The sequence below is a fragment of the Sceloporus occidentalis genome, unplaced genomic scaffold (genome assembly GCF_023333645.1).
Source record: "Sceloporus occidentalis isolate IW3139 unplaced genomic scaffold, rSceOcc1.0.p SCAF_3, whole genome shotgun sequence".
Lineage (NCBI taxonomy): Eukaryota > Metazoa > Chordata > Lepidosauria > Squamata > Phrynosomatidae > Sceloporus > Sceloporus occidentalis.
The window spans coordinates 54,979,339-55,004,737 of NW_028316983.1; the positions used below are offsets into that span (position 1 = coordinate 54,979,339).

Genomic DNA, 25,399 nt, shown 5'->3' on the forward strand with positions numbered 1-25,399 from the left:
TTATCATGGTTTGGAAGAATAGCGTTAGTCAAAATTAAAATTTTACCAAAACTAAATTTTTTATTCAGAATGATACCACTAAAAATATCAGTCGTAGAATAAAGTAAATGGCAACAGTTATTAAATGTATATTGTATATTGTAATGGAGGAAAAAGACGTAGATTAAATAAATTTTGGTACGAGTCTCAGAAAAAAGGAGGGTTAAGCCTCCCTAATATAAAAGGATATTATGAAGCCAACCACTTAAGATATGTAATAGAAGGTATGTTGGATGTACCATTTTTGGATTGGTTAGAAATGGGGGAAAAAGAAATAGATATGAAAATAGAGAAAACTTTCTTTAAAGAAATTAGTAGGAAAGAAATTAAAGAAAATGAAAACCCATTTATGAAAAATATATTAGAAATTTGGAATAAATATAAAAAAGGATTAATGAATGAAAACTCAATGATAACACCAATAATAAGGGGAAAATCCTTCCCAAAGATTTAAAAGACTTCTTAGATAAAGAATTAAAGGAAAGGAAAATAGATAAAATGGAAAAATGGATGAAATTAAAAATAGGAAAAGAAAATACAAAAGAAAAACTTAGGGGTATAAATATGTCTTGGTTACATTTTATGCAAATAGAACAATGGTTCAAAAATTGGAAGAAAAAATATAGAAAAAGGAAAATATACACAATTTTGAACAAATAGTTCAGAAAGGAAAAGAAATGGAGGAAAAGGAAATATGAAAGGTATAACTAGTAAAATTTATAAAATATTAATGGAGAATAAAAGGGAAAAATTAAATCAAACTATTTTAAAAGAAATATGGGAAGATGAATTAGGATGTATAATTTGTGATAATGAATGGAATAAGATTTTGGAACAAAGACATTTGAAAATTTTATCGGTACGAATTAAGGAAAATTATTATAAATTGATTTGGAAATGGTATTTGACACCAGTGAGACTACATAATATAAATAAAGAGAATTCAAAATATTGTTGGAGAGGTTGTCCAAAAGTAGGATCATATCTACATATGTGGTGGCAATGTAAATATGTACAAAGATTTGGGAAATAGTAATATTAGAGATAGAAAATGTTATCAATATAAAGATAGATAGAAAACCAAATATAGTATTGTTATCAATATACAATGAAGTAGAATGGAAAGAAGAAAAAAATATTGTTTACTGCTGTGCGATTAATTATAGCAAGAAATTGGAAAACAAAATAAATTGTGAAATTGGAGGATTGGTATAAAGAAGTTTGGAAGTTAGCAATTAATGACAAATTAACATGTAAATTGAAAGTGAAAAAAAGGATTATGGAAAAGAAATGATTTTGATGAAATATGGAAAAAAAAATTGAAAATGTACTAAGAAAAGAAGATGGGAAATTACCTCCACAGGAGGAGTTAAATTTTGGATGGAGTATAAAGATGGGAATGGCTCCGGGGGTGGGGTGCACTGAGGGGATATTTAGGGGGGGGGGTTGTAAAAAAAATGACTAAGATATAAAAGTATATATATATATGTATGGAAAGTAGATAAATCTGTTTTGTTTTGTAAAATCTCAAAAACACTACATAAATAAAAAGTACTTTTTCCAGAAAAAAAGAAAAGAAAAGAAAAATTACCCATACTACCATCAAAACAGAACAGAAAAACCAGTTCCATTTCTTTTGGCTTCATATCACTATTCTTCTAGTAACTGCTATCTCAACAACATTTTGCTTATCTCCATATGAACAGTGAATGGGAATACAGGGGTGAGTGGTAATGTGATTTAAATGTTTAGCTCTGTAGAAATAAGCTCTTCAGCTCAAAGCATCACATATCAATTCTGAAATTCATGTATGTATAATAAAACACCTACCCTTGACACATGTTGGAAGTTCAGGGTGCCACATGCTGTCAGCCCCACATTTTACAGACTCATTTCCCACCATAGTGTAGCCAGAATCACAAACAAACTGCAGAACATGATCATAAGGGTAAGAAGGCTGAATTCCAGTTGTCAGCTTTCCATTTTGAATTTGTGGTCTGCTACATTCGACCACTGGAAAGAGAAGAAAAACACTGAAGAAAGTGTTTCTTCCCAATCAGTACCTGGAACAATGTATGTACCGTATAAACTCGACTATAAGTAGACCTCATGTATAAGTTGAGGGCAGGTTTGGGGGACAAAATTATAGATTTTGATATGACCCTTGGATAAGTCGAGGGTGAAACCTGGGGACATGCAACAATGGATCTAAATGATGAAGCAAAGGAAAAACGAACGTTGGGTACTTACCGTGACACATTCATTTCCAGCAGACGAGGGTCCTGGTATCCTGAATCATGGGTTATGCACCTCCCATTAGCTCCTGTAGGCAGGGACAAAGAAAAGACCGGCCCCCTATATAAGGAGGGGCTAACCCCCCTTGGGCCTCAGTCAATAACAAGCCAAGCGAATAGCAAATAAACCAAGACCTGGACCTTTACTGGTGAGAAACAGCACAACAATTATGAACCCTAAGGGCCATCTCCGGGGTGTCAGGCCTCTGAAGGAAACAAACAACCAGCAAACAGAAAACATTAAGCAGAGACAGTCAACAGGCCGGGCTGGACCGCAGGCGGCACCCCGGGTGGGCAGGATGCCAGGACCCTCGTCTGCTGGAAATGAACGTGTCACGGTAAGTACCCAACGTTCGTTTTCCCAGCAGAGAGGGTCCTGACCTCCTGAATCATGGGATTTACCAAAGCCCTCTCAAGCAGGGAGGGAAGGTGCCTAGCTAGAACCTGTGGAACCAGCCACCACCTGTTGGAGGACTCCCCTCCGAAGACCGCCTCAGCGGATTGGAACACATCCAGCTTATAGTGTCTAATGAAGGTGGAGGGCGACTTCCATGTCGCCGCCCTGCAAATCTCGGCTAGAGAGGCCTTAGCGACCAGGGCCACCGAAGTGGACGCACTCCCCGTAGAGTGGGCCCTCACCCCCTCGGGTGGAGCGGCATCAAGAGTAAGGTAGCTCTCTTGAATATCAGACCTGATCGACCTACTCAGAGTCGAGGCAGATACCTTGAACCCCAAAGAGCCTGGAAGAAAGGAAACGAACAACATTTCAGATGACCTTAAGGTTGAAGTCTTCTTGATGTAGATTTTGAGGGGTCTGCGCACATCCAATGTGTGCCAGGTCTTTCCCAAGTCCTTCTTAGGATCGGGGCAGAATGAAGGCAGGAGAATGTCCTATGACACCTGAAAGGCTGAGTTGACCCTAGGCACGAAGGTAGGATCTGGATGAAGGCACACTGAGACCGGCCTAAAAATATACAAGTCTTTACCTACTGACAGGGCCCCAGCTCTGTCTGGCGGAGGTAATGGCCATGAGGAAGATGATCTTGAAGGAGGGGTGTTTGAGGGAGGCCTCCCGAAGGGACTTGAATTGTCCAACCATCAGCGCGTTTAAGACCGTGTTCACACCCCAAGTTGGAAAACGATGTCTGGTGGGCTGGCCCTGTTGGAAACTCCCCTCAATAGCCTATTAGTGTGAGGATGGCCGCCATTCTAGCTGCTCTCGTATGGAGCAGAACCGACGTGATGGCCGACACCTGCCTTAAAACCATGTTGGGTCAAGTCCCTTCTGAATGTCATCTTAGATGGACTATAGCAGGTCAGCCACTGAAAACCTGAAGCAGTTGATGAGAACTTGTCTAAAGCAGTGGATTATGTGATCAATCAGAATGGAGCCTGATCTAATCTGGACCTATGGCGGCTTTCAGCCTATCACTGATCTCCTATTAAGGTGATTTCACTAGTGATTAAGACTTAACACTCCAAAAGAGGAATGTTAATGTCTGACCTCCACTTAAAATTTGAAAACAAGCTGTGCTAGCAGAAAAAACAAGGCATAGGCACTAGGAAGTCCATCTTCCCAGCCTCAGAAGGCAGTGGACAATGGTGTTGTTTGGGCCAGCCAATAATAGTAATAATAATAATAATAATAATAATAATAATAATATGTTTTATTCATATATACCGCTATTCCAAAGATCATAGCGGTGAACAGCAAGTAAGCTAATTGGCATGAAACCCAGTCAGGGATAAGACACTCACCCACAGCAGCTAAGCTTATAACACTAAAATCATAGAATCATGGAGTTGGATGAGACCACAAGGGCCATCAAGTCCAACTCCCTGACATGCAGGAAATCACAATCAAAGCATGCCCAACAATATGCAAAGGAATTGTGTAGCACCCTGAGACCGCTAAAAGAAAGAGATTGGCAGCATTAACCTTCATGTCCTTGAGCCCAACTCATCATATGCATGATAGACATTGTTAAAATAGGTCTTAAAAGCCAGGCAGCAGCTGAATGGCAAGTCCATCAGCAGGCATTGTTATTTAAAAAGTAACTATCTAGCCAAGGTAAGAGGTAATTGCGATCTTTGTGGCAGACTCTTCAGGGCTCTGCAGGATGTCTGAATGGGATTTGAAGTAACCCCTTAGCAGAAAACCCTGATTATATTGTTTTAAAACACTCATGGAGGAAGGGGAGGTCTCCTCCCCATGGAGAGGAGGCTGTCTTGTTTGTTTTGAAAATAATTTTTCTTAACCCCCTGAATTAGTGAGGGAGAGCCCTCTCATGGAAGAAACTGTATTTTTTTGTTTTGTTTTGTTTCTTCCCTTTAACAGACATCTCTCCTATGAAAGAAGGGAAGGCAAGGGGAGCCACCTCTCCTGAGGCTAGCTGACTGAGGCTCCCTATGTTTTATAACAGGAACATAACCCTTATGACAATAAAGTGGAGCTTGGTTGGTCACCTTGATCCAATATATCTATCACCTCTCATGAGATGTTTTTTCAAGGATCCTCAATGCATATAAGCATTAGAGGTCTGTTGAGTGATCAGAGGCCGTCTCCTTCATTGGGTCACCCTGTCTATTAGCATTTAAATGAATCTGAATTGTTAAAGCTTATGCTCTCAATGAGAAGTGTTATGGCTGATAACAAAGGAGGTAGAACCATATGGTCATCTTATGTCTTAGGCTGTTCCAGCTAAGGCAAAACGGCTCTGGCCCCAAAGGAGACAGAGATGGAGGCCCATGAGGAAGGAAGAAAAATCATCATGTTGGCTTATGACTAGCCCCTTCCCTTGTTGAATTAGTTTCCAGGCATCTTCTCTGGCCTGGAAAAAGGAGAGGGGGGGGGGGGTTGAGCAGAAACAGCACCACTCAAACTTTCTGGGCTAACGGTAATAAATGAACACCAGAAAAAGTTAACCAGTATCTCTTGTAAATCTGAGCCCCCAGACCTGTTGGTGTGGGGGCTCTCCCCTCTTTTATTTGACCCATCAAGGGAGGCTGCCTGGGCAGTAGCTTTTTCAGGCACTGAGGAAACTGCTCTTAAGTTAGCAGTGACTGAAGACCATTTGGAACCATGCCTGTACTGCAGCCATTCACTCAAAACCACAAGGTTGCGAGTTCAAGACCAGCAAAAGGGCCCAAGCTCGACTCAGGCTTGCATCCTTCCGAGGTCGCTAAAATGAGTACCCAGACTGTTGGGGCAAATTAGCTTACTTGCTAATTAGCTTACTTGCTGTTCATCGCTATGATCTTTGGAATAGCGGTATATAAATAAAACAAATTAATTAATTAATTAATTAGATAGCTGCATATGGCCTGTAGTGTAGCCCTGATACTCACAGGGCACTTTGTTTTATTTATGTTTGAGACAGCCCCAACTTCAAGCTGGGGTTTAGAAGCTTAGCCCTTTCAATCTCAGGCAGGCTTTATAGTAACCTGGCTGCAAGATAGAAGCTGGCTTGGTCAACTCCCTTTCCACTTGCATAGGTAGCTGGGAAGGGCAGAGGGGCTGCTGTGATACATGGCTCTACATTTACCTGAGGTAAGTCTGTATCCTGAGAAAGGATAATCTCTGATGGAAAGGAGAGGCCAAGCACTCAAGCTGCTCTCTCAAGAGTGCCATAGTTTGGGGCAGCCAAACACAATAGGGGGTGAAGGGAACTCAGGAGAAAAGGTATCCATGTGTTCTCTCATAGTATCTTTGCGTTGGAAGAGACCCCAAGGGCCATCCAGTCCAACTCCCATTCTGCCCTGCAGGAACTCTCAATCAAAGCATAACTGATAGATGGCCCTCCAGCCTCTGTATAGAAGTGAGTGGCAGAGGCCATGGTCTCTCTGGGGAGGACATGAAGCCACTTTGTGTTTTGTTTTTTTTTGTGGGGTGCTCTGTGGCAGCCAAAAAAGACCATTTTAGAGTTGGAAGCTTCAGCACCTGCTGGGCCAAGTCCACCTTCCTTAACAACCATGTGGCTGTATAACATAGAGGAGGAGTCCTCTGTCTCATTACACACCATCTCATTATAAGAATTCAAAATAAAAGTGTAGGAACCCTGGCAACACCACCGTGTGTTTTCCAGTCTGCAAAGGATCCCCCACACCTGTTGGGGTCCTGGGTGCTACTGGGGCCAGAGATGGGAAGGAAGAGGGAGACCAAGGGTTTATGCCCCCATCTCTCCTCCTGGCAGAGTCCCAAATCTTATGTTAGGCATAGTGCCTGTAATGGCCATGGCAGAGGCCTCCTGACAATGCCTGCCCTGAGCGAGGGCATTAGATCTGGCAACGGTTATTTGGTGGCTGGAGAGAGAGGGCCCCTGGTACTCACCTTTTTATTGTGTCTTCTGGCTGGCTTGCCTCTCTGACCTTGGCCCTGTTTTAGGCTGAGCAGAGGTGATGCAGAGAAATTCCTTGCCACGGTTTTGGCTGGCCTGTCCTCTGTAATCTGGGCCCCAATGGGCTGAGCAGGGATGTTGAGAAGGGAAGTTTCCATAACTTCCGGCCAGTTTCCTCACTGATCCCAGGCCTTAAACAGGCTGGGCAGAAGTGATGCAGAGAAATCCTTTGCCATGGCTTTGGCTGGCCTGTCCTCTGAACTCTGGCTGGGCAGAGATGCTGAGGAGGGAAGTTTCCATGACTTCTGGCCAGTTTCTTCACTGATCCCTGGCCTTAAAAAGGCTGGGCAGAGGTGATGTGGAGAAACAGAGACATGGAGGGGAAACCCCTCACCATCTGTTCCCACAGCTCCCATGTGCTGCAATGCTGTTTGCAGAAATCTCCTGTGCTCCCACCATGAGAGGGGGGCAGCTTGGAGGAGACGGAGAGTCATTGGCAAAGCCAAGACCTTTGTCCAATCCTGGGAGCCCTTGCCATATTAAGTCCTTCTTCATGATCCCAAGGCAGCAAGAGAAACGAAGAGAATAAAAGGACTGGACTGGCAATAGTGAAGAAGCTGCAGAGCAACAGCAAACACCTCCCAATGGGTCTCCCTCTGAAGCCAGCTCCCTCTGTTGAGCTGGCAGACCCTGAGCTAGGGAAGCATGGGTTAAGGATGGCCCTTCACCCATGCTCTCAGGGTCCTCTGCCATAGCCACCACCAAAGAAGGGAGGAAAGGCAGGAGAGAGGAGAAGGAAAGGCCAAGAAAACTCTCAAACCGCTTTCGGAAAAGGAAAAACCTTGCTGGCTCGGAGAGACACATCTTGTAGGGTCATAGGCAGGCCTGCCTTGCCTGGGAAATGTCTCCCAGCCCCAAAAGCTCGCTGCCTCGCGGGCGAAAATGGCCCTGACAAAGTCACCTAGCTCTCGGTCTGCACTCACCTCGGTGAGACCAGCTGGCGCCGGGGCCTCTTCTACGCCTTGGGGACCTGGGAGGCCCGGGCGGAAGGATGGGGCCTGATCACTGCCATGGAGGGGAACCCTCTCCTCTGGCTGGGCCTCTACCTCTCCCTCTGTCGCTGGCTCTCGCTGCTGCGCCGGCAGACCCTGAGCTGGGGGAGCCTGCACTTGGGGAGGCCCTTAACCCGTGTTTTAGGGTCCTCTGCCATAGTCCACCACCAAGAGGGGAAGGGAGGCAGGGAAGAGGGGGGGAGGGAGATCAATAAAAAACAACGCTGACCGCTTCGATGAAGGAAAACAAATTCGCTGGCGAAGAAGTATGTCCTGCTAGGAGTTTAGGCAGGAACAAGACTGAGGCCCAAGGGGGGGTTAGCCCCTCCTTATATAGGGGGCCGGTCTTTTCTTTGTCCCTGCCTACAGGAGCTAATGGGAGGTGCATAACCCATGATTCAGGAGGTCAAGACCCTCTCTGCTGGGAAACAATGCCAAAGAACCAACAAAATTATGGCAAGCATAACTGTTTTGGCTCACACTAAAGGTTGGATGGAAGAGGGAAGTCAGTGCTTCCAGGACAATTGCTCTCTTGCTTTTCACCAGGGGATGGTTCTCTTTTTAATAAGAGTTAAAATATAGAATTTACATCGACCTGTGGATAAATCGATTTAGGTTTTTGGGGTCAATTTTTTGACTAAAATTTCTAGACTTATACATGAGTATATACAGTAAGAACCACTAAAAATAAATCCTTTGCAGCCATAATGAAATACAATGAACCATGCCTTCTTTTCTTTAGAAAAACTACACAGACTACCATCAAAACAGAACAGAAAAACCAGTTCCATTTCTTTTGGCTTCATATCACTATTCTTCTAGTAACTGCTATCTCAACAACATTTTGCTTACCTCCATATGGACAGTGAGTGGGAATACAGGGGTGAGTGGTAATGTGATTTAAATGTTTAGCTCTATAGAAATAAGCTCTTCAGCTCAAAGCATCACATATCAATTCTGAAATTCATGTATGTATAATAAAACACCTACCCTTGACACATGTTGGAAGTTCAGGGTGCCACATGCTGTCAGCCCCACATTTTACAGACTCATTTCCCACCATAGTGTAGCCAGAATCACAAACAAACTGCAGAACATGCTCATAAGGGTAAGAAGGCTGAATTCCAGTTGTCAGCTTTCCATTTTGAATTTGTGGTCTGCTACACTCGACCACTGGAAAGAGAAGAAAAACACTGAAGAAAGTGTTTCTTCCCAATCAGTACCTGGAACAATGTATGTAAGAACCACTAAAAATAAATCCTTTGCAGCCATAATGAAATACAATGAACCATGCCTTCTTTTCTTTAGAAAAACTACACAGACTACCATCAAAACAGAACAGAAAAACCAGTTCCATTTCTTTTGGCTTCATATCACTATTCTTCTAGTAACTGTTATCTCAACAACATTTTGCTTACCTCCATATGGACAGTGAGTGGGAATACAGGGGTGAGTGGTAATGTGATTTAAATGTTTAGCTCTGTAGAAATAAGCTGTTCAGCTCAAAGCATCACATATCAATTCTGAAATTCTTGTATGTATAATAAAACACCTACCCTTGACACATGTTGGAAGTTCAGGGTGCCACATGCTGTCAGCCCCACATTTTACAAACTCAGGTCCCACCAGAGAGTAGCCAGAATCACATACAAACTGCAGAACATGCTTATAAGGGTAAGAAGGCTGAATTCCAGTTGTCAGCTTTCCATTTTGAATTTGTGGTCTGCTACACTCGACCACTGGAAAGAGAAGAAAAACACTGAAGAAAGTGTTTCTTCCCAATCAGTACCTGGAACAATGTATGTACCGTATAAACTCGACTATAAGTAGACCTCATGTATAAGTTGAGGGCAGATTTGGGGGGGGCAAAATTATAGATTTTGATATGACCCTTGGATAAGTCGAGGGTGAAACCTGGGGACATGCAACAATGGATCTAAATGAAGCAAAGGAAAACAATGCCAAAGAACCAACAAAATTATGGCAAGCATAACTGTTTTGGCTCATACTAAAGGTTGGATGGAAAAGGGAAGTCAGTGCTTCCAGGACAATTGCTCTCTTGCTTTTCACCAGGGGATGGTTCTCTTTTTAATAAGAGTTAAAATATAGAATTTACATTGATCCGTGGATAAATCGATCTAGGTTTTTGGGGTCAATTTTTTGACTAAAATTTCTAGACTTATACATGAGTATATACAGTAAGAACCACTAAAACTAAATCTTTTGCAGCCATAATGAAATACAGTGGGTCCTCGCCTTACGCGGGGATCCATTCCGGATCCCTCCGTGTAAGGCGAATTCCGCCTATGCTCAAGCCCCATTGGAAACAATGGGGCTCGTGCACAGCGGCGTGCGGAGCACAACAGGCGTGCCACCCATTCAATTGAATGGGACGCGCTGCCCCTTCCGCCCCGCGGCTTGAGTGTGTATGCTCAAGTCGCGTAAAGCGCGCCCGCGTATTACGTGGGTGCACTGTACAATGAACCATGCCTTCTTTTTTTTAGAAAAGCTACCCATACTACCATCAAAACAGAACAGAAAAACCAGTTCCATTTCTTTTGGCTTCATATCACTATTCTTCTAGTTACTGCTATCTCAGCAACATTTTGCTTATCTCCATATGGAGTGAGTGGGAATACAGGGGTGAGTAGTAACGTGATTTAAGTGTTTAGCTCTGTAGAAATAAGCTCTTCAGCTCAAAGCATCACATATCAATTCTGAAATTCTTGTATGTATAATAAAACACCTACCCTTGACACATGTTGGAAGTTCAGGGTGCCACATGCTGTCAGCCCCACATTTTACAAACTCAGGTCCCACCAGAGAGTAGCCAGAATCACAAACAAACTGCAGAACATGTTCATGATTATATATAGGCTGAAATGCACTTGTTAGCCTTCCATTTTGAATTTGTGGTCTGCTACACTGGACAGCTGGAAAGAGAGAAACAATGAATAAGAAAGTGTTTGCATCAAAGCAGTTCCTAGAAGCTTAAGCTTAAAAACAATTTAATATAACCACCTGTAGCCATAATGAAATATTATCAGTTATGTTTGCAGACACTGTATAGAACAACACCAAATCAGACACCTCCAAACCAGTTTCATTTCTTGTGGTTCGCATTTAAAAAACTGAATTAATGAAAGCTATAATATATACAAATATATTGCTTCAAGTTCGCTAAACTAGTGCTTCTTGGGCTGTCTGATGAGTGAGCTCTCTCTCTCTCTCTCTCTGTGTGTGTGTGTGTGTGTGTATAGAACTCCTACCACTATGTGTGAAGTTCCAGTATAATCTTTGGGTCCATTCTGTCAACTATGTCTCTCTGCCTTTCTTTCTTTCGTTCCTAGACACATGTCGTACACCAGAAATGATGGCTTACAGGTTGGCACTAATCCATAGACTACTGCACTGAGTATCACTGCTCTAGATGGTTTTAAGAAACACCTTGACCACAACGTCGGTATGATATATGGGGTATCACATTAGAAGCAAAAGGAAAAAGCATTTTTAAAAAGAATGTTACATTTAATGACATATAAAGAAATACTTCCACTTCTTCCCTCACATTTTTCTAGAAGCTATTTTCTTATATTTGCCTATGCAACAGCCTTCTCACCCCTCAACTCCACTTTAAAAAGGAGGCATCCACAACTTAACTGGCTGACCAAAGAAATTATTCTCTTGAAACGTTTTGGTGTTGTTAGCTGACTTTGAGGTGATCCCGACTCATGGTGACCCTGTGAAAGAGACATCTCCAAGACTGCCTGTCTTCCCCTGCTGTGCCTAAGTCCTGTAAATTCATACCTGTGACATCTCTGATAGAGTCTATCCATCTAGCGTGGGGTCTTCCTCTCCTTCTGCATCCCTCCACCCTTACTAGCATTATTGTCTTTTCTATTAAGTTATGCCTTCTCTTGATGTGGCCAAAGTACGACAACCTCAATTTGATCATCTTGGGTTCCAGATAGATTTCAGGCTTGTTCTGTTTGAAGACCCATTTGTTTGTCTTTTTGGTTGTACACAGTATCCTCAGCACTTCTCTATCACCACATCTCAAATGAATTTTTTTATCTGCTTTCTTCACTGTCCAGCTTTTGCATCCATACAAGGTAATAGAGAATATGGTGGCTTCTACAATTCTAACTTTAGTGTTCAGGTGTATATCTTTACTCTTTAGGATCTTTTCTACTTCTTTCATAGCTGCCCTTCTGATTCCTAGCCTTTTTTTTTATTTCTTGACTGCAGTCTCCTTCCTGATCAATGTTCTCCATGAGTAGGAGGGAAGGGGAAGAGGCGACCCCAGCCCTGTTCCCTTCTCCTCGTGGATGCCTTCAATGGCACCCGTGAGGAGAAGGGAAGGGGAGTAGGCGGCCCCGGCCCTGTTCCCTTCTCTTCCTGGGTGCCTTTGATGGCACCCGTGAGGAGAAGGGGAGGAGGTGACCCTGGCCCCTTCTACCCGCGGTTGCCGGAGATAGCGCTGACACCTGCAGGGAAAAAGGGAGGAGGGGGAGGCAGGGGGGAATCCCAACCTGGTGACCCCCAAGAAAGGGTCGAGCAACCCCCAAAGGGGTTGCGACCCCCAGGTTGGGAACCCCTGGATTACACAGTTAGGTGACTCCACCCACAATTGTATTATATTATTTTTGTACAATGAATGTGATGCCACATAAGATATCAAAACATAAATTTCCATCACCTTTACATTCAGGTGCAGGTCTATCCCATTTTCCATTTACACCATCTTCTGCAATTATACAGACAATGCTTGAATGTCCAATGAGGGAAAGATCTCTGCCACAACTGTATGTTACCACATCGCCAACAGTATAGTGATCAAGAGATGTATCCCCACTGTGTGTTCCATTTAAAATAGTGGGTGGGCGCTCACAAGGGATTCCTGTAAAAGAATCAGCATTAATTGGTCAAACACACATTATAACAGCATAATGATCACTATTAGGGCTGTATTCAGAGGTTGGAATGATCTTATTGATCTCTTTCATCAATTTCCTTTTATCTATTCACAAAAAATGTCTCACTTTATCCAAAGCTTTTAGTTCCCTTCATGCACCATTTGCAAACAACCCTGCGAGTTATTTCAGCATACCACCCTCCTGCCCTAGCAGAAACTGTAGGCATCACCAGGTGCTTGGCAACAACCATTGTGGCAAACATATTGGACTATGTCAGAAAGCACCCTGGGCTTTGTTTGTACCTCAGCTGGGATGGCATGAAGAGGGAAGGAGGCATAAAAAAGAGTGTATGGAGGGTCACAGTTATTATTCATTTATGCTTTCAGGCATCAACCCAAATTTGTAGAGAGGAAACAGTACAGATATTGACTTGTACAAAAGCCTGGGTAGACTAAAGGATCCTCAATACTGAAATGCACTGAGACAAACATAAACAAGCTTAAAGGAACAGTTCATCTTACTTTCACACAATGGAGGGTCGTTATCCCACAGAACCTTGTTACCCTCGAACAAAGTACAACGAGCAGTTGTCCTCCCTATTGCTCTGTACCTAAAGAAAGAGAGATCTTATATTTTTAAAAGGGGATATAAAATAAACAGCATGTACATATGTGGTATCTTGTACCTGGTAGGTTTATTTTATTGAAATCATTTAAGTCCCACTCTACTGTATTATCACTCTCAGGGCCCCTTACAGAAATATAAGATAATCAAACAAACAATTCAAAAAAAGTAAGCACAACTGCTATAACAACATATTATCAAACAGATTAAAATCTGTTTAGGCAATACTTAAGGAGGTCTTTGCCTAGTATCCTAAAGGCATAGGAATGGATTCGATGAAAAGCTCTCTTTAGGATATTTTTCCAGAGGGTACACTAACTGAAATAATTGCTATCAGCTTCGACTAAGATAAATATGAATGACTTCAATTCTGAAGAGAGGATTAGCATAAATGAAAGAGCAACACAGCTGCCTGCTACAGATTATGAAGCTTTCCAATGGTAATGCAACTATTCATGCATTCATGCATCACGCTTAGGCTTAGAAAGGCTTTCTGTTTTGGGAGGGGTGGGAGTTCCAGGTGGCAGATTCCTGCTTTAGAGTATTCAGGGATGAAATTCTCCTGCAGTAAAAAGCTATATAATAGAAATTTATTTATTTAAATATTAAAAATTAAATAAATATAGATTAGAAACTGTATGACTACTCTGTTGTTGTTGCTGCTGCTGCTTTAAATAGCTATTAACCATTACAGCAGGAAAACAAATAGCAGTTGGAAAAATAGGTGACCATGTAGCATAGTCATCTGCTTTCTCAGTTTGGGAGGTGCAATAGTAAAGATTTAGTCTGTCATGCTTGTTGAAATAGTATAAGTGAGTATCAACTAGTGGCAGATATTTTTCCTTTTATTTTCTGTGGACAGTACAACAGCCAGAGGTAGAGTGAACTCTGCCTACTTTCTCATTCCTTCTTATAGGCAGGTGCCAACTATGCCCAGTCTCCATTATTATATTGAGTCAAAGGAGGGGAGAGAGGGGCAAATTTGCACTCTGTATTTCTCCAAGAATGGCCAGAAAAGAGAATGCTTCAGGCAAAGCCTTGGAGATAACAACAGACTGCTCCAGAAATTTAGTCCCAGAATCCCACACCTGAAACAAAGTGGCCACCAACCTGACTTGCCCCAAATGAAGGTTAGGATCTTCTTAACTAATTAAGGAGAGCAAGTTCCTCAAATAGGAGATGAAATTCAGTCTCTCTTTCTGATGGGATACATTAAGTTTTAATGAGAGTGGGGGAAACATCAGCGCCTGTTGCAGCTAGAAAGTCCTCCCCACCCCAATCCACCCAAATTAATTGACAGCAAGACATAGAGATGGGATCTGCCTAAATTATGTTTTGATGCTTCCTGACTATAATTTTCTTAATGTATTTATAAAACATGAATTGTGAGATTTATTTATTTATTTATTAAGATGCTTTGGAAGGATTTTACTCTTTAGGATAGACATAAATATTACACATAAAGTTAATGGCTCAGGTTTCAGTTCTGTCTATGTTTCAAGAATTAATATGTGTGTGACTTTCAGTTACACATACATCAAACCCCTGCCAAGGGTTTTGCACAAATTGTTACCACAAGTGACTGTAACTCACCCTGGGTCACAAACATAGGTTATTTCTTCACCAAGCCGGAGGTCACCTGTGGATTCTATTCTGCCATTCTCTACAGCTGGAGCCTTACACTGCTTTCCTAAAGGGAGAATTAGGATTAGCTGTCCTGATTCTTAGAAAAGAATGAACGTGCTTACAGATATATTTCAAATATATAGAAAATAATATATTTCAGATGTTGTCAATCTTTCAGAAACAGAATCTGGCTAGAGAAGAATGGTATCTCTAGAATCTGAGATGCCTATACAGTCAGCCCTCCGTTTTGGTGGGGGATACGTACCAGGCCCCCCCTCCCCACAAAAACAGAAACTTGCAGATATTCAAGCCCAATAGGCATGAATGGGGGCGCATGCCCCATTTTAACCTCCTTCATTTGCTCCTCGTGAGTAAGTGAGGGTCGTGGTTCTGAAGTCCATGCAAACAGAAGGACAAGTGTATTATCAAGGGAGAGCCAGCATGGTGTGGTGCTTTGCGCATCAGACTGCTCAACCATGGAAACCTGCTGGGTGACCTTGGGTGGGTCACACACTCTCAGCCCTAGAAAACTGTTTGATAGGTTCCCTCTAGAGATACCATGAATTTGGAAACAATGTGAAGGCACATGACAACTGCAATATTTTCAATGAGCTATGTTTTCGGTGTTCCCATCTTCAAAAAGGGAAAAAAGAGGATCCCAACAATTATCGTCCAGTTAGTCTGGCGTCAATACCAGGAAAGATTCTAGATCAGATTATTAAACAGAGTGTCTGTGAACATCTAGAAGGCAGTGCCATAATCACAAAAAGTAAACATGGGTTTCGGAGAAACAAGTCATGCCAGACAAAACTGATCTGGTTTGGGGTTTTTTTGATAAAATTACCAGCTTGATAGATGAAGGGAATGCCATAGATATAGTATATCTTGATTTCAGTAAGGCCTTTGACAAGGTTCCCCAAGACATTCTTGCCAACAAGCTTGTAAAATGAGGATTAGACAAGGTAACTTTTACAAGGATTTGTAATTGGTTGACTGGCCGAACCCAAAGGGTGCTCAACAATGGCTCCTTTTCATCCTGGAGAGAAGTGACTAGAGGGGTGCCACAGGGTTCTGTCCTGAGTCCAGTGATATTCAACATCTTTATTAATGATTTGGATGACAGTATTGGGAGCATAGTTATCAAATTTTCAGATGACACCAAATTAGGAGGAGTAGCTTATACCCCAGAAACAAGATCAAAATTCAAAATGACCTGAATAGACAAGAAAGTTGGGCCAAAGCTAACAAAATGAAATTCAACATGGAGAAATGTAAAGTACTCCACTTAGGATGGAAAAATGAAATGCACAGATATAGGATGGGGGACATCTGGCTTAAGGAGACTACATGTGAAGGGGATCTAGGAGTCCAAGTAGACCACAAGTTAAACATGAGTCAACAGTGTGATGAGGCAGCTAAGAAGACCAATGCAATTTTAGACTTCATCAATGGAAGTATAGTGTCTAGATCAAGGGAAATAATAGTGCCACTCTATTCTGCTTTAGTCAGGCCCCACCTGCAATACTGTGTCCAGTTCTGGGCACCACAATTCAAAAAGGATGTTGAGAAACTGGAGCATGTTTAAAAGAGGGCAACCAAAATGGTGAAGGATCTGGAAACCATGCCCTATGAGGAATGACTTAGGGATCTGGGGATGTTTAGCCTGGAAAAGAGTGGTGATATGATAGTCCTCTTTAAATGTTTGAAGGGATGTCATATTGAGGAGGGAGCAAGCTTGTTTTCTGTTGCTTCAGAGAATAGAACCCAGAACAATGGACGCAAGCTACAGGAAAAGATATTCCACCTCAATGTTAGGAGAAACCTTCTGACATTAAGAGCTGTTAGACAGTGAAACACATTCCCTTGGAGTGTGGTGAAGTCTCCCTACTTGGAAGTCTTCAAACAGAGGATGGGTGGTCATCTGTTGGGTATGCTTTGATTGAGAGATCCTGCATGGCAGGGGTTGGACTGGATGGCCCTTGTGGTCTCTTCCAACTCTATGATTCTATGACATCTTGTGACTCTCCAGTGCCTAGTTTAATTAATAATTTTTATGAATTCTTTATATATAATGATACATTTTGAACTCCTCTGTAAAGCTGAACTCAAAATTCATTTTTATTGATAGCCCTTAATACTGTGATCCATTAAGCCAGACACAGAAATTGGGCAAGGGGGTAGATGAGCATGCACATGAACTCCTTTTCCTTTAGAGTTTTGGCAACTGCTGAGAAAGATAATTGGTTGTGCCATGTTAACTAATGACATTTTCTCTTTTGTTAACAACCAGCCAGGAAACACAACAAATCCCCTAACAGCACTAACTAACTAGCCTCTTGCTGTCTACATGTGGGCAGGCATTCTAGTATCAGGATATGCACTGTGGGAGTTGCAAGTCTGGATCCCTTCTGTGTCCAGCAGTAAAAACTCTTTGCCTCCCACAGCCCATATTTTTTACTGGGTTCTTTTTTTTTAAACACCCTTGGGCTCTCGAGATTTAAGATGCTTCCCAGCCACTTTTAACTTTCAAGGAGCTGGGAAGTGTTTTCTCTCCTGACTTAAATTAACCCTTGGTCAACTATATGCATCTTACAAAGGCAACTTTGATACTAAAGTACCTGTATGAAAGAAGTTGTATAAGCTTGTGTAGACTTGTTCTACATCCTCAGATGTATGGAGACCATAGAAATGCATGGAGGAAATAAATTAAGTCTACGAAAGCTTATGGTACAGCTTCTTTCACACAGTTAGTCTCAAAAGGGCCACAAGATCCCTTCGCATATTGATATTCCAGACTAACACAGCTATGTCTCTGAAATATAAGCAGCTTGTTCATTATCCCTGAATAATGGCATAGACTGGCATTGTCACGTTACTACTTTAGATTATTATTGAGAAGAGTAACTACTACCACAGTTAGATGATACAAAAAACACTTTCTGAACTATTTGGATCTGTTTCTGTCCATAGGCAACATGCTGAGTTATAACTATATAGGTCACTTAGGATGGTTAACTACAGCTTTATGTAAATGAGGTTACTTATTATAAACAATACTTGCCATTCTGAATTTTTCTTCACAAAATAAAGAACAGAACTAAAAATGCTGAAAGTTTCTGAAACATTGGATCTTTGTGTATGTTTTAGTCAGCATCATGATGGGTTAGTTTTATTTACAAACACAGAACTGGAACAAAGATACTCACTTTCACAAAATGTAGGTGTTGTTGACCACTCTGAATTGTTCAGACACATAATAGAAGGATTTGATCTGTCTATAAATTTATAACCAGGAATGCAAGTGTACCGTAGAACAGTCCCAACAGAGTAGCTGTCTTTCAGTTCTCCATTCCGCAATGTAGCATGAGGCTGTTTTGGTGGAGTGGTGCAGTCACCTGGAGATAAAGAGTAAAAGGAGATTTTGAGGAAGGAGAGGAGGTGAAGGGTTAGAAGTACAGATCTCTGGATAACTATAAAAAAACCTCATCCTAGTCTCCTCATTGAACAATGTTCTTACCAATTCCTGGAGTTAGTTCATCACACACAACTAAAACAAAACTTATGTAAGCCTTATTTTATTTATTGAGAGAATTCAAATGGGTCAGTTTAAAAGTCTGTTTCTGCATTGTTCCACTGTATATATTATACTGGTTTCAGGCTGGGTTCCATTTAGTTCCTGACAGTAAGGGTTGTTCGACAGTGGAGCACACTCCCTCGAAGTGTAGTGGAGTCTCCTTCCTTAGAGGTCTTTAAGCAGAGGCTGGATGGCCATCTGTCACGGATGCTTTGATTGAGAATTCCTGCATGGCAGGGGGTTGGACTGGATGGTCTTTGTGGTCTCTTCCAACCCTGTGACTCTATGATTCTAGTTAAATCTGGTGCACTAGGTTTATATGTCTTTGGATATTTGGTATTTGTTTGCCTGTTTTCTCTTGTTGTTGAATTAAGAGTTCCTCAAAGAGGAAACAGAAAGAAACAAGCACCTAGTACATTTCGTGTTTTTAGAAACTGGCAGAGTTTACATATCTCATCCAGCATCTGCCATCACTCCCCAGTGGCAAATAATGCTTCTGGAAGCCTCTAGCCACAGCAATCTGCCATTTAAAAGTAGTCCTCCTCCAGCTTCTTTCAAATCAGTCTCCCCTCCTTGAAGGAACCAGGTGTAATGGGATGCAGTTTTCTAGCAAAAAAAGGAAAACAAAACAGGATGGAGACAAAATTATATTTAAGTGTCAAATTGCATTCCCCCTTCTAGCATTTTTGGGATGTGATCTTCCATATGGGGATTTTTTTTTCTGGGTTAGGTGAGTTCTAGTCCCCAGTGAATAGTGAAACTCAAGAAGTGACCTTGGACTAGTCTCTGTCTATTAGCCTGACTTATCTTCCATGGTTTCAGGATCAAGTGGAGACGAGAGCAATGTATGGAGCTGGAGCTCACTGAAGACAAAAGGAGATATAAATTGTGACAAGAGAGACAGCTTTCTCTCTCATGGCCCCAAAATTGTAGAACTCTTTTCCAAACTGCTACTGACATGTCCTTCTTCAGGGACTAATGTCTTGTTCCTTTTACTTCAATGCTGCATATAAATAAGATTGTAATTGGCATGTATGTTTCAAGTAATCTAAGTATTTCATATGCTTCCTATAGTGACAATTATATCTTAGTTTATTGTCTTGCTAACACAATACATTACTCTGAAAGTATAGCGCCCCTCCCCCCCCCCAAAAAAAAACCTAAATATAATCAATTACTTATTTGGGTCTTCTCTTTGGAAGTTCATTAATTTCTTTCCTGTCTACTCTGTTACAGACACCCATTTGTGGGTGAAGAGGGGCAGGAGATGTAGTGGGCCCACACAGGAAAGGGCTAAGTGATGTACAAGGGACCACACTGCAACCATGATAGCTAATGAAGCGCACCAAGGAATTAAAAAAAATCAACATGTGCTTTATAGACTATAGCAAATCTTTTGACTGCATCCATCATGAAAAGCTATGCAATGTTCTCAAAGACATGGAAGTATCAATACATTTGATTGGATGAGAAAGGTATACTCAGGACAAGAGGCTACTGTCTGAACAGAATATGGAGAAACAAAATGGTTCCCAATAGGCAAAGGAGCCAGGCAAGGCTGCATATTATCATCATACTCGTTCAACTTGTACACAGAAAATATCATACGATGAGCAGGGCTAGACTCAGGAAAAAGAGGAATGAAGATAGGAGGAAGGAATATCAACAATCTAAGATATACGGAAGACAAATTAGTGGAAAATCTCAATGACTTGGAACAATTACTAAGGAAGGTCAAAGAGGAAAGTGCAAAGGCAAGCCTGCTGCTGAACATAAAGAAAACAAAAATAATGACCATGGAAGACCTACATAAATTCGAATTAGACAATGAGGAAATTGAAATAGTTGGAGATTTCTTGTACCTGGGATTAAACATCGTCCAGAATGGAGACTGCAGTCAAGAGATAAGAAGATTAGGAATGGGAAGGACAGCCATGAAAGAGCTAGAGAATATCGTAAAGAGTAAAGATATACAACTGAGCACTAAACTTAGAATCATCCAAGCCACAGTACTCCCAATTACTATGTATGGATGTGGCAGCTGGATAGTGAAAAAAGGAGATAAAAAGAAAACCAACTCATTTGAGATGTGGTTCTGGAGAAGAGTGTTGTGGACAGCCAAAAAGACAAACAAATAGGTTTTTGAGTGAATCAGGCCAGAAATATCCCTGGAGGCCAACATGATTAAACTGAGGCTGTCATGCTTTGGCTGCATCGTGAGAAATCATGATTCACTGCAAAAGACAATAATGCTGGAAAACTCGAGAGTAGAAGGAGAGGGAGACCGCACGACAGATGGCTGGACTCAATTAGGGAGGACATAGGCATGAGTCTGCAGGAAATGAGCAGAACACTGGAGGACAAGAAGACCTGGAGATGTTTCATCCACAGGGTCACCATGAGTCAAGAAGTCGACTCAAGGACAACTAATAACAACAACAAAGTGATGGAGCTGAACAAGAAGTTGTAAGAGGCGAGAAACCTTTGAAATAGCCACTGATGTTGCTTTTAGTGTTGTTTGAAGAAAAGGGGAAATGATGCACATGTTTGTGACTGATGTGATCGCAAAGGAATTAAAAATAATCTTCTGTTGCTCTCTGGATTTGTCTCATCCTCTACTGTTTAGAAAAACAAACAAGGAACAGCTGCAATTAGGAGGTACCTGAAAGAGAATAGTCAGAAAGCAAAAGACAGGGATGAAGGATGTTGAGATGAGACATGAGGGAAGGGAAATGAAAGAAACAGAAGGTGAAAGATGTGAGGGTGACTCTGATACAAGAGAGAGAGACACACAGAGAAAATCCTCTCTTTTTCCAAGCCAGTCTTCTATCAAACAAGGGACAAAGGTGCTCAACAAGGCCCCACTTCCTTCCCACCAACCACTGGTAAACTCCAGAATGTGGTTGTTAACATCGCTGAATGTCTGCAACATCAAACATGAAAATATAAAAATAATACAGATTAAATACTATACAAAAACTGCAAGTCAAAACTGTTCTGTTCCAACAGACTTTTGGGAACTGACACTATAATTTTAACAGTATGCTATTTGGCTGATCTTTATTTTTTGAATGGGTTTGTTTTAAGTAGTTTTAATCCTATGGTTAGTTTAAGTGCCTTTTAAATAATAATGCTGTATGTGCTTATTTATGACTTTGTAATTATATTTATGAGTTTTAACAATATTAGTTTTAATTTTTTGCTAGGTACCTTAAGTCTCAGTACTGGGGAAAAGGGAGAAGATCAATGAACAAATAAACAGTAGTACTAATAATGAGAGAGCCAGCATGATATAGTGGCTAGAATGTTAGACTATGATTCTGGAGACCAGAGTTTGATTTCTTACCTGGCAAAAGGTATATGCTCTCAGCCTCTAAGGAAGACAATGGCAAACCCTCTCTGAACAAATCTTGCCAAGAAAACACCATGATAGGCTCCCCTTAAGGTTGCCCCAAGTCAGAAACAACCTGAAGGCACACAACAACAACAATACTAATAACGGAGCCAGTGTGGTGTAGCAGACTGAGTTTCAGACTACAATTCTGGAAGACCAGCATTTCAATCCCTGCACGAACATGGAAATACAGTGAGTGACTTTGGGCACGTCACACTCTCTCAGCCTTTTCTTTTTTTCCAGCATCCAACATGAAACTAGAGGTCTCCTACAGTAGCATCACTAGGGGCTGCACGGTGGTGTGGACCGCACCAGGTGACACCCTAAGGGGTGTGTGACTCCACTGTTCCCCGGACATCTGCCTTTGGGCAGAAACAGGCTGTGGCATTTGGCTGCATCCTTTTATGTTCAGTGAGAGCAGAAAGGAGAGGTCCCTGCATACACACACCACATCTTACAAAAACATCACATCTTAACAAAAGGATTAAGCAAAAATACATCACATCTTACCAAATTGTCACTTTAACCACATGAAACTATGTACTATACATGTAAATACATTTAGGGAGTGTGTATGATATTGTAATTTAAATGAATAATTTTAATTTTGTTAGCTGTTTAGGTTACAACTATTGCAATTACATTCAGTAATATGAGAGTGATACGATAGCCCTGTCTAAATATTTGAGGATGGAGAAAGCTTGTTTTCTGCTGCTCCAGAGAACAGGACCTGGAACAATGGATGCAAGCTACAGGAAAAGAGATTCCACCTAAACATTAGGAGGAACTTCCTGACAGTTAAGAACTGTTCAACAGTGGAACACACTCCCTTGGAGTGTGGTGGAGTCTCCCTCCTTGGAACAGGTGACTGGATGGCCATCTGCCGGGGATGCTTTGATTGTGACTTCCTGCACGGCAGAATGGGGTTGGATTGGATGGCCCTTGTGATCTCTTCCAATTCTATGATATAGAGGAATTATGATTTGTGACTAACATTAATACAAACAGGACGAGGGGCCAAGGGGGGTGGCATCGGAGTGCTTTTCCACACCAGACCAAACTGCAGTGCAATTGAAGGCAGCCTGGAAGCGAAGTCTCTGGAGTCACCTTTTCCCGTTTTTACCAAAATGAGGGGTGACTTCAGAAACACTGCTGAAGCAATTCGCAAGCAGCTCCCATAGAAATCAATGATGTCTGATAAAACAGTCCCTTTATGAGGTGAAACCGCATTGTTGGAAGTGCAATCACTTCGGAAGTGAGCTGGAACTGAGCCACAATACCACCCTAAAGCTCCGTGTGATATACTCCCTTGGCTTCTCCTAGGCAGAACCTGTTGGTGTTTCACTTTTGAAAAGAGAACAAGACCAAGGAGAAAGGGACAACCAAGTCACTCACATCCACACACACACAAAAGGAAACATTCAGGGATAGCTCTGTTGGCCATTTAACAAATACAAACAAAAATCCATCAGTGATACCTTCATTGGCCAACCAAAATGCACAATATACTTATTGCAAGCTTTTGAAGCTCCATGGGCTTCTTCATCAGGCAAGATGTTCCAAACCAGACAAAGGGGGGAAAAACACAATTGGAGATGCTAGTCAGATGCCTGCATGTTGCTTCAGATGTAACACCTTGCCTGATGAAGAAGCCCATGGAGCCCATTGTGCATTTCGGTTGGCCAATAAAGGTATCACTGATGAATTTTTGTTATACACAAAAAAAGAGTCTCTTTTTTACCTTAGGGTCAAAGCGCATGGCGCAGAAGTGCATCTACACTGCTGAAATCATAACCTGGTTTGACTCCACTTTAACTACCATGGCTCCATGGCTATGGAATTCTGGGAAGGGATAGTTTATGGTGGTGGCACCAGAGCAAAACACACATGTAATAAGGGAAGCTCTGGTGCCCTCAACAAACTACCATTCCCAGGATTCTGTAGCACCGACCCAAGGAAGTTAAAGTGGTGTAAAACCTGGTTATTATTTCTGCAGTGCGGATTCAGCCACTAAGTCCGAAACAAACTGCAGAAATAACCAAGTTTGAGGCTGCTTTTAGCTGCCCTGGCTCAGTGCTAGGGAATCCTGGGAAGTGTAGTTTTTGTGAGACATTTATAGCCTTCTTCTGTCAGAGAGAGAGCGAGCTTTGGTGCCACAACAAACTACACTTCCCAGCATTCCCTAGCACTGAACCTGTCAGTCAAAGCGGTCTCAAACTGGTCTGACTCTTTGCTATGGAATTGTGGGCTCCGCTCTGGGCCCACAACAAACTCCAACTCCCAGAATTCCATAGCAAAGAGCCAGACAAGTGCCAAACCGGGTTATTTCCCCAGTGTGGATGCATCCCTCGTCTCTAAGGAAACAGAAACCTGAGAGAAGGAGCCTGGGTCCCCAGGAAAGAAGAAAATACCCCCCCCGGGCCCTTCCTCACCGTGAACCTGGGCAAGGAGCGCCAGAAGCGGGAAGAAGGAGAAGGAGGACCAGGCCGGGCGCCTCATGGCTGCTCTTTCTGCTTCTGTTTCTTAATTCTGGGCGGGCCTCCCAAACAAACCCTCTGACGGGAAAGCGCAGCCCCGCCGCCGCTGCCTCCTCCTCCTCCTTTCCGGTTCTTAGCCTCACACCACCAGACTATTTTGGGCTCTTATGACGGAGTCACAGCGGAGCAGACACTCCCCCGAGGCTTTTGCGGGGAAAGAAGGAGGCACCGCCACCTGCCCCCTTCCCTTTCCAGCCTCCTCTCCTGGGGGCCTTCCGAAGTGGCATCCATTCTGAGCAGGGATAAGGAGCATATGGGCCAAGCAGTGCCTTACACAGTGACTAGGCATCCTCGTCATACACACACACACATTTACATATGTATGTGTATATACACACACACACGTGTGTGTATATGTATACATCTATACATAGGCATCCTCTTATACACACACACAGGTGTATGTGTGTATGAAGAGGATGCCTGGTCATCTTGTGCAGGAAACTACGTGATAAAAAGCTAAAAAACCCACTATAGACTCATCCCTACACATTTGTGGCTTTGATATTTGCAGCTTTATGTTCTCTCTAGGAATATCTAGGTCCTCCAATGCAACTCTATGGTCAAACATCACACCGAAAGACCTAGAGATTCCTAGAGAGAACACTACTGGGCCTTTGTAGCTTCTCCAGTGCAGTTTATGGTCAGTGTCTGTCGGACGTTGGCCAGAGTTGCCCTGGAGGGCCTAGAGATTCCTAGAGAGGTGTCCTCTCAGGTAAAAACACGGGGTCTTTATTTGCGGTTTTTCCATATTCACAGGGGGTCTTGTGCTCCTAACTCTAGCGAACATGGAGGGACAAGTATGTATGTATGTATGTATGCATGTATACATATAGAAGCTTTTCTCATGTAGTGTCCTACACATAGTGACCAGGTGTCCTCCTTTTCCAAACCTGGCCTTCATTTCTAGCCTCCTGTTCAGGAGGAATTTCTTAATTTCCTCCATTTTGAGCAGGACTAAGAACCATATGTGTGCTTGTGTACACACACACATATATGCTCCTTT

General features: G+C 42.2%; 1 protein-coding gene across 3 annotated transcripts in view; it reads right to left on the bottom strand.

Moving 5' to 3' along the window:
• The window catches only part of CR2 (complement C3d receptor 2), a 76,523-nt gene that overhangs the window by 28,899 nt on the left and 22,225 nt on the right, over positions 1-25,399 (bottom strand). For all 3 annotated transcript variants that reach the window (XM_089514447.1, XM_089514445.1, XM_089514446.1), the window contains exons 10-17: positions 18,095-18,283; positions 14,856-14,952; positions 13,160-13,248; positions 12,422-12,622; positions 10,473-10,655; positions 9,279-9,461; positions 8,713-8,895; positions 1,870-2,052 (exon numbers count right to left, since the gene is read on the bottom strand). In XM_089514447.1, coding sequence (XP_089370573.1) covers positions 1,870-2,052; positions 8,713-8,895; positions 9,279-9,461; positions 10,473-10,655; positions 12,422-12,622; positions 13,160-13,248; positions 14,856-14,952; positions 18,095-18,283 — 1,308 coding nt within the window. The remainder of the gene's footprint in view (positions 1-1,869; positions 2,053-8,712; positions 8,896-9,278; positions 9,462-10,472; positions 10,656-12,421; positions 12,623-13,159; positions 13,249-14,855; positions 14,953-18,094; positions 18,284-25,399) is intronic.